Below are 10,304 nucleotides of genomic sequence, written 5' to 3'. Positions count from 1 at the left end.
GGCGGACGAGTCATAAATATTTTCATCTGTGTTACGCAAAATTCTGACATGTATTTTTTTCAGCACTTTCATAAGTGTCTGCCAGAATGTTATCCGCGTGATAATGGTCTGTCATTGTTATTTTCCGATAATAATAATAATCTATTTTCAAATTTCAAAATGGCAGACGTGGTCAAATGGATTTAAAGTTCGCCAAAAATTTCCACCTGTCTTACCTGAGCGCCCGCCCCGTCCACCACTCTGGGCTTAGTGACTCCCCATCTCATGTATAGTAGGTATAGGGGAATCAATACACAAAAATCCAGGTCTGGTCAAATACATACAGGTAGCTTTGCGCTAGCTCCCTAGTTATATTTCAGATATTTAGTTATTATAAGTTCTACAACACGTGCAAGTACTGTACTCTAATAACTCCGAATGGCACATCCTTTTGTTTCAATTATATTTTAATACTGGAAATTAAATTAAACGCGAGGCAGAACCATAATAAAATATGTAAATCTCATAATAAAAGGAGTTAATAAAGCACAAGTATCCGCCGTGGTTTCACAGCTCCAAGATCCAACGCACCTTAGGGAAGAATATAGATTGTTCATGAATAATTCACCTTTCTACGTTTGTGCACTCGCTTTTTATTACAATCTTCAAGTATTACTTTTCTAATGAAACTCTGTATTACATGAATTCATTTTGGTATTCTAATGGGCACTTTAGATTCAAGTACCATATTATAGGATCTATTTAGTATTGTTTTTATAATTCAGTATATTTGGACGTTGGGTGGTATGTAGGTAATAATCGCTCGTATAAACGCATTGCAATATATTGGGAGAGTCAATCTGATATTATATTTCAATTGAAAAAAATTGTTACTACGCGTCTACTTTTATAAGTACCTAGATGATTAGTAATTGGTATAGACTGCGGATGGAACTGTCATGTTATGTTTAAAGCCACTCTCCTGTAAAGCACATTATAAAATTACAAAGATTTCGAAGAATACAACAGTTGTTTACTTTTATAACAATTTCAATTTAATCCAAGAAGCGATTTTTAGAAATGTTTGCTAAAGGCGTAATCTAGGTTTAACAATCTCCCATTATTGTTACTAGAAAGCTGCGACATAAAGCTGCAAAAAGTCTCTAAACGGTTTAACAACAGTTTGTCGGTAATCACGTCTCTAGAATGTTGATGGAGCTCTCATCGCTGCCATGCTTTGCTGTTCTTTGTAGTCGTTGCTTTCAAATATATTATGTCACAGCTGCATTGTTCATAAGACTGTTAAACGACGTTTAAGCAATGAAATGACTCGTTTGAATTTAATCCGCGGTTGATAAATTAATGTTATTGACAATTTAATTAAGGCTCTATTATAAAAAAATAAAAATCATTTATCAAACAATTTGTTGGTTAGGTACAAACAAGTCACATTTGGATCCCAAACTAGGACAGCTTCCTTAATGAAACAATTATAACATAACTATAGCATAATATTAACTTAAACAATAATTTGTTTAATCTAAGGCTACGGGAAAATACTCACTGCGTATGAATACCTATAATATGCAGATTGCAGATAATTTCTCCTTCCCTAAATAACTTAAAAATACGTTAAAGTATCGAATAGAACGTTTAATTTTTATAACAAAACAAATATAAATCATTATCTCACATTTTTCATTTATATATTTTAGCTATTATGATAAACTTATATTAGTACTAGTGGTCCGCCCCGGCTTCGCCCGTGGTACCTACATGTTTAAACTATCCTACCTCTCAAGTTGGATCGAACTGCACTTGGCGTGCGAATTTTATTATAATCGGTTAAGTGGTTTAGGAGTCCATTGAGGACAAACATTGTGACACGAGATTTATATATATCAAGATGGTACAAAGAATATTAGGTTAAAATTTTTATTCAAAATATAAAGAATATAAAACACTGTTACAAATATAAACGAGGCGTGAGCATTTTACTTTCCGTGGAAATGGACGATTCTCGCAGATAAAGTGTAGTTTTTACACGAACGTTAAAAACATCGAGATAGAATGTAAAATGAGATAAATTTTGCATATTGATGCATCAATAATTTAGATCGTGATTGACGCTGTGCCGATAATAATGATATCTGTCCAGGTGAAACGTTGTTATTTGAAATAGCTATGTTGAATTGAATGCAAATTATAATTTGACTCATATTATAGTGGATAGTTGACTGTTGTCGAATGTCATTTGTTAAAAAATTGAAATGCGTTCGCGTCATTGAAATACAAAGTTCTCTTCACGTTCCAGATTAATTTCAAATCATTATTTTATCTATAATCTATTTCATATAATTAGAGACAAAATCGAAACACCTTCTTTGAATAATATAATAGGTATTTGTATAGCGGAGTATATATTCGTTTACCTATAAAACAAAATTGCTCGTAACAGCGTCAAAGAACTGTAAACGGTTGTTAACAATTTTTTTGCCATTTAACTCCGACTGAAGCATGCGTGTTATTATTCGCTTTGTCAAAAATAATTGAATGACAACGGAGCTCAGGTTTCTAGTGTGTTTCTAGTTACTTGTTTTGTTAACAGATTGCATTTTTATGTTCAGAAATAAAATGTAAAAGCGAAGTGCAGTGCCAGTAGTAAAAGCATACGGCTTGCACTAGGAATAACTCAGAAGTACACAATCTACACATAACACTAACATTTTCGTTTTTACTTTGAACCTACACTTTTTATCTATCTAGCCCTCATAAACGAATAAACTTTTAATGTAGGTACATACCTAATATAAACACAAATAATGCAAAGAGGCTGATTGTTAGGAAATTTAAATAAAATTTTGTAATACCTAGTCCTTCAATTCATATCTATTATAAGTGTCCATTTTACAGCACAAAGGCTACCAAACGCGAATTATTTATTAAATTTCGATATCGAAAAATAACGTCGCGCAAAACGGCCTTACATGTGTTGCATTAAAATTGAATGTAATGTATTAACAAAATGCTGACGCCATACTGGATGTAATCGTTGTAGCATGAAATCCCAACAGGAAATCTGAATGAAGCTTTAATACATGTGTAGATAATTAAATTTAATGTAATTGGATAACATGGATTTGGTACACGTCGGTCATCGGATTATGCTTGTCCGAGGTTTATTTTTCGCTACGATTAACATTAATAAAGAAAAGAAATAGTTCAAATGGATTCCTATAGCTTAATATCATTAGACTATAGTTTTCGTCGGTTGTACAAGATTGATGATGATTTTAAAGGATTTCAGTTTTTTTATCACTGCTAAGTTTGCTAAGAAATGGTTACAGATAATTTAAGTATTAAAAAGCTAAGTAGTGAAAATACGCGTATTATAGGAAATACATATAATGTAGAATGTAGATTTCTAGGTTCTTATCTTGTGTCAGTGTGAATTAAATATTTCAATGGAAATGCGAAGCAATTTGTGCGCTAAATCTCTTCATACGAAAACTGTTTAACAGATATTATGCTATAATTTGACCTCTACCCGTGAACAATTTGTCGTTGTCGAGTTCAACTATATGACGTCGTCTGAGTTTCATAATAATTAAATTAACATGATATGTCATGCTGTTAATTTAGAACAAGATATCCTCCCGCGACTTCGCCAGCGTTTTCATAGAAAAACCCCCATAGTTCCTATGCCTATGTCTTATTCTGGGTCTTCAGCTACCTACATACCAAATTTCATTGTAATCGGTTCAGTAGTATTTGCGTGAAAGAGTAACAAACATCCAACATATAGATGTCCTCCTCACAAACTTACGCATTTAAAATATTAGTAGGATGTTATCAAATTTGATATTCTCTTAACAATTAAGGTCACTAGATATTGATAAATGCACATTGTGTATTCTCTCGATTTCTAGAAATGGAAACGGTCTACTATATGCTTTTCTATAAATTAAACGTTATATAGTCAGGAAAATAATTAATAGGCTAGGAAAGTGTATCAACAAAACGGCGCTGTAGAGCTCTGACATGCATGCAAGAGTCATGAAGCTTTGCAGCTGCAACTAGACAAAGGAACTCTTTGTTAGAAAATTAATTTAAACAGGAACTTTTCACTAGTTTAAATATTCTTGAAAGTATTTTGAATTTGTTATTTTTGGTAACAAATATTATTTCCATATAATTATTAATTGTAATTATTACTTATATAGAAATAATATTTACAATTAACAGCAATTAATTGTAATTAGGTCTGCATAATTGTGACAATTGATATAATAATATTATGTAAGATCGATTAGCTTCGTCCACATTAAATGGGATTTGACACCCATAACCATTTATCTATTTCTAAAATAATTAGAACATTTGCAATCTGTCTATGAACTTCTCGAAAAATCGATCCAACAATTTCGTAGACGAGGCAAAATAAACAAGAGGGTGCGAAAATGTCAATAACTATTGTATTGTTACAGCGTAGATAGCTCAAACTAAGCGAAAATAATTTTAATTGCTCCTCCACAAGCACGCTAACGATCCGTTGATAGTAATTAATTGTATTTCTGCTTGAAATATGTACAATTTTCCACTCATAGCCTCTGTTCAAAGCCTGACCAGCGTTCCCGTGAGGGCTGTCCACTGTGAGGGATTTATCGCGACTGTGACAGTAGCAGCTTTGTTCTCCGTAGTATTTATTCTTTAAACAATTGCTCTCGGTTTTCTGAAATTGCTTGCACACTATCATTTACTCGTGAATTGTATTAAGCGTATTAAAAATATAGCGTGGTATTCCCTTGAAATAGAGCTTGGTTATATAGTGGCAAAGTGTGTTTGAAATAAAATATGTTTTTTCAATTATACCAAGTGCCTTCTCTATATTTGATACACAAATTCTGAGAACCCTGAAATCAGTTTACTAGTTCCATCCTGGGAATCCATCCATGCCAGGAAACAAATAGATTGTTATTTTGTACAACACTCTTCTTCACGACATTGATCCATCTGACCGACGTTCTGGGTTTGACTCGTTTAATTAAAGATCCACGCGAATTCGTCATTTTGAAAAATTTAAATATAAACATACTTATTACTTATCCTTCTTTGTCACATTTGTATTATTAGTGGGATTATTGAGAATTCGATTTACTGTTATTTACCAATTAACCCCATTGAATATCAGTCATTTAAACTAACAATATAAATAATTAATATAATAGAGTAAATATAAATATACAGTAAGTATAAATATAATTATGTAGTCAATAGTCAGTTTTTGTTTTCTAATTCTACCTTCAAACCAATTATCTACTGCTTTCACTAATCATTTTAATTTGCTACATTTGGTACCTACTCTCGATCAATAACTCAAAAATCTAATACATTTACGACGAGAGAGACAAAGTCTCCAGAATTTAATCTCTAAAGTAAGCACCTATGTATCTTTGTATTCTGTAATCTTCGGTATTACAACTACATATTTTCATAATGTATCACATAGGTACATAAAATTTTCAATAAATATTACAATTCGTAGTCGTAGGTAAAAAGTTTCAAAATATTTATTTATGTATTGTTACTCAGTTTTGTTAAGAATCAAGGTAATCTTTACTTAGCTAAGTGTGTTTATATGCAGGCTGTCTACATGGAATGAAACCCTCGTCACTTTGATGTCGTTCTCTCCAACCCACTCGATTTATTTCTGTAATAAAACTAATAAATAACTTCCTATTTTGATATTAACAGTACAGAACATTCTAATTAGTACAAACAAATGCACATTAAAACTTTAATTACTCATGTTCTTAACAATTTTCAATCTTTAAACAACAAGAAGTAATCTTTATAAAGACAACGCAGAGACATCGATATTTTTTACAGTATGTTTCATCACATATATGACCTTTATATTGTTGTATTGAAATAATTTTCTATTCCTTATGCATTTCATTTAGTAACATAATACATTTATTGTCCAAGCCAGATATTACCAATATTGCAGTTCGTGGAAAAATATATCTCTTTTCTAAATTATTATTTTCTATCAAACCCATACTGAGAAACGAGTAATATTTCTCATCATTCACTTATTATTTACAGACAAAACAAAGTCACAATAAGTTAATCTCCATTCTACATTCCCTCAAACCGTTTTGTATACAATTCTCTTGTTTCGTTCCATTTTCTTCGTTCACGCAAATCAAATAAATTTACGCAAATCGAAATGCGAACTTTACTCGTTTATTTTAGAACTGTTTCTTGATTTATATTGCGGCTGTAAGAGTTTGTTTTCACTTGCCTTCAATAATAAAACGTTTACGTGGTTTCGAATTGCATTTGAAATTGTTTTTTTTTTTTATATTTACAGGAATTGGAAACATTATTCAGATGACACATAATCTAAATCATATAAAATAAAATGTAAAATTATACAAAATTGCTTCAATACTAACTATTAAATAACCTTTTGATTTATAATCTTAATAAACGGATAATCCATGCGTGTATACAGTATAATTATATCTATATCGTATCCTATGATTGTTATTCATGTGTATCATTGATAATTGCAAATTGATTAATAATTTCCTTTAATAATGGGTTTATACGGAAGCGGGGGGTGATAATTGCAGTCGCTCCAATATATGAAGCTGCGTTAGGCGCCAGGAATCAATCAATACACGCTACAATTAAGCTCGTTGATTAATTCCGTACACGTATGACTTAAATATTACTATAATTAATGCATCTTGAATTAGTCGTAAACTACGTTCATTGATTAATAGAATATGCACTATTACTTGGCTGGGTAGTAGGATAAAAATTTCGTTATTGCAATACTTAAGATCCGTAATATTATTATCATTTTTATATCGCACGTTATTTATATGGCGCGATCCTCACGACTTAGGTAATCTCTTGCTTGCGCTATACTAAATAAATTGGATTAGTAGGAGTATATTATGTTCCCAACGCTGTGAAAAGAATTATTGAATGTACCATATTCATAAATTTGATATCGTTAAGACTTTCAGAATAAGAGTAATAATAACGCATTATAATCGAATGGGAATATTTTAATGGAGTCGATATTACGTTGTAGGAATTGTTTCGTCCATTACCTATATAATCTGCCTATTCTAACAACGGAATTAAAAAAAATATAATTATTGCGTTCGGGCGGTTGAAATCTGCACTTGATTGTGTTGTTTCAATGTAACCGAATAATAATTAATGAACCCTTTCCAGGCACAAGTAATTAAGCAGCCGACGAGCGTCACTTCCAAACGTAGGCATCATGTTATTTTTTTGCTTGGCTTTCCACAACCCTTATTAGAAAGATTATTTGAAAAATGCTTATTTATTACATTTTTTATGTGTGATCTCTTTATATTATCATACGCGAATCTAATAAATAAAATATTTATAATAAAATTACTCCATCTTATTGCTCATTCAGTATTTATTTTTGACTAGCTGTGCCCAGCAATCTTACCCGCTCCGCTCCTGTTGGTCTGCGTGATGATATAAAGCCTATAAACTTCTTGCCGACTTCCTCGATAAAAGGGCTATCTAACGAAAGAATTTTTCAAATCAGACCAGTAGTTCCTGAGATTAGTGCGTTCAAACAAACAAATTATTCAACTTTATAATAAATTAGTACCTATAGATTGAACATCCATACCAATATAATAATACCTACACAACATTTGCTTTGTATTATACCTTGAAATATAATAAATATACATTTATACCCAAGTAAATTGAAACAGTAACAATATAATAAAGAAACTCTGAAGAGCTCTTCTAACAATGTGTACTTTTCCGGTAAGAAAACCCACCTGTGACGTTTAAAATATCATCAAGAAGACGTCGTCGTCTAGGAGATAACTTTCAACGTGAAATTTACGGGTGAAGATTAATTTAAGTGCTTTTTTTTCTACTTTTATTTTAAAATCTTTATGTTACAACTTACAAACATTTTCAGTAATTGTATTCATTTACACGGTATAAGGTACTCAAAAGTTAAATACATCATGTTGGGCTAATTATCTTTAAATTAAAATATATCAGTGGATTAGTGTTATCAATGAATTGAATATTGTTCCTTCCGTGATTCCTTCGCTTTTATAGTTGTTTTGAATGAAAGAGCCGCAGGACGAAAAGCTGTCAGAACTGGAGGGTGGTTTGGTAATAATTCACTGTCGGTAGTTCTAACAGTTTTTAATAAACCAGTCAGACTCCACACTCGTTGTTTCATTGACGTTCCATTGGCGACGAGTCGGAACTACGCGTGACGTGAGTGTTGTGAACATGCCTATAGGGAAATTGGAGCCGTTTGATGTTAACTCCAAACAATGGCCAGCATATATTCGCCGTGTGAGACAATTCTTATTGTTGAACGAAATCAGAAATGAATTGCAAGTGCCATTACTAATTACTGTTGTTGGAGAGACAACATATGCACTAATGTGCGATTTATGTTCGCCGGAGCATCCTGAATCAAAGTCGTTTGAAGAGCTCGTTGACCTCGTGAGACAACACCTAGAACCACAGCGTTCTGAGATAGCCGAGCGCCATGTTTTTCGCTTACGTCGACAACTCGTCGGCGAGCCGCTCACAGAATATTTACATAATTTAAAACATTTGGCGACTACGTGCAATTTCGGCAGCAATTTAGAAGAGAATTTACGTGACCAGTTCGTTTCTGGATTGGCGAGTGAGGCGATGCGATCGCGAATTTTTGCCGAAAAAGACATAAATTATAAACAGGCCGTGGAGCTGGCTCTGGCCTTGGAGGCGGCGGAACGACACGCTGAGGTGAGCGCAGCCCCGAGCGCAGCAGGCGTGGGCGGCGGCAGCGGGTCGGCGGCGGGCGAAGGCCTGCACCAGGCGAGCGTACGGCGCTCGCAGCTTCGCGGGGCCGCGCGCCCGCCCGCGCAGCATGGCGGCGGCGGGAGCGGCGCGGGCGGCGGGGCCGGCGGCACCGGCCGCTGCTGGCGGTGTGGGAGGCCGCACCGGCCGGATAAGTGCCGGTTTGCTAATTATAATTGTGATGAGTGTGGTGTGCGTGGCCATTTAAAAAATATGTGTAAATCAGTGAGTGGCAAAGGGCGGGCGAACGCCCGACATAATTACGTGAGTGACGATGAGCGAGACGAGGAATTTTTCAACATCCAAGTGGACGGTACAGGTGACCAACCTTATTTAGTTATGGTTAAAGTGGATGGACGTCCAATCGAGTTCGAAGTCGATACCGGCAGCCGAATTTCGACCATAAGCGAAGATTTTTTTAGGCGTAATTTTTGTAATAAAACTGTATTATCTAATAATATAAACATACGCAGTTATGTCGGTTCGACGATAAACTCGCTTGGATTTATTAATGTAAATGTAACCCTCGGTAAGGTCTCCGTGTATAATTGTAAACTTTATGTAATTAAGAACGGGGGACGTCCTTTGTTAGGCAGAGAGTGGGTACGCGCTCTTGGAGTTAAAAATATAGCCATAGATTTACCTGTATCCTTATCGGTGGGGTCCGCCCCCTAGGGCCCTGGCAAAGGGTTCATGCGGATTTTGCTGAATGTGGGGGTGTAAAATATTTTATATTAGTTGACGCTTTCTCGAAATGGATTGAGGTAATTGCAATGAAACGAACAGACACTGAATCCACGGTGTCAGTGTTGAGGTCTATCTTTGCTAGATTCGGATTACCGTCACAGCTAGTTACTGATAATGGCCCCCCGTTCTCGTCTATAGATTTTAAAACTTACTGTAATAAAAATTGTATACAACATGTAACGTCGGCACCGTACAGACCACAAGGTAATGGGGCCGCGGAGAACGCGGTTAAGACGGTAAAGAAGGTAATTAAAAGGGCTATTTATGAAGGCGAAAATATTTCTAAAGCACTGTCGAAGTTTTTATTTCAATATCGTAACGTGGAGCACGCCACGACTAAAGTTTCGCCGGCCGTAGCGCTTTTAGGCCACCGTCTGCGCGGTCGCTTAGACGCGTTACGTCCGGACGTCGCTGCAGAGGTGCGCACGGCACAGCAGCGGCAGATGGCTAACAAGGGAGGTCAGGATAGGAATTTCGAGAACGGGGATCCCGTACTTGTACGTAGTTATTCCAGTAAGTCGCCTAAATGGGTCGAGGGTAATGTGACGCAAAAGACCGGCCCTGTTTCTTATAAGGTGAAGGTTGATGACGGGGTCGAATGGCGTAGGCATCAAGATCAAATTATTTCACTGGATAGCGGGAACCGTAAAAGTCGATTCTCTTTATCCCGGCCGAATTTGAATAAATCGACTGAT

General features: G+C 35.0%; 1 protein-coding gene across 1 annotated transcript; it reads left to right on the top strand.

Moving 5' to 3' along the window:
• Positions 1-8,244: 8,244 nt before the first annotated feature.
• Positions 8,245-9,537, top strand: LOC149906554 (uncharacterized). Its single transcript, XM_090104438.1, has one exon. The coding sequence runs from the start codon at positions 8,302-8,304 to the stop codon at positions 9,535-9,537; it is 1,236 nt and encodes a 411-aa protein (XP_089960564.1). The 5' UTR covers positions 8,245-8,301.
• The last annotated feature ends 767 nt before the right edge of the window (positions 9,538-10,304 follow it).

This window comes from Colias eurytheme, chromosome 8, assembly GCF_061535395.1.
Source record: "Colias eurytheme isolate Ceu_HAF_F1 chromosome 8, ilColEury1 Martin Lab GWU primary, whole genome shotgun sequence".
Classification (NCBI taxonomy): Eukaryota; Metazoa; Arthropoda; class Insecta; order Lepidoptera; family Pieridae; genus Colias; species Colias eurytheme.
The sequence above is the reverse complement of the archived record's forward strand: the minus strand, read 5'-3'. Positions and strand labels throughout refer to the sequence as shown.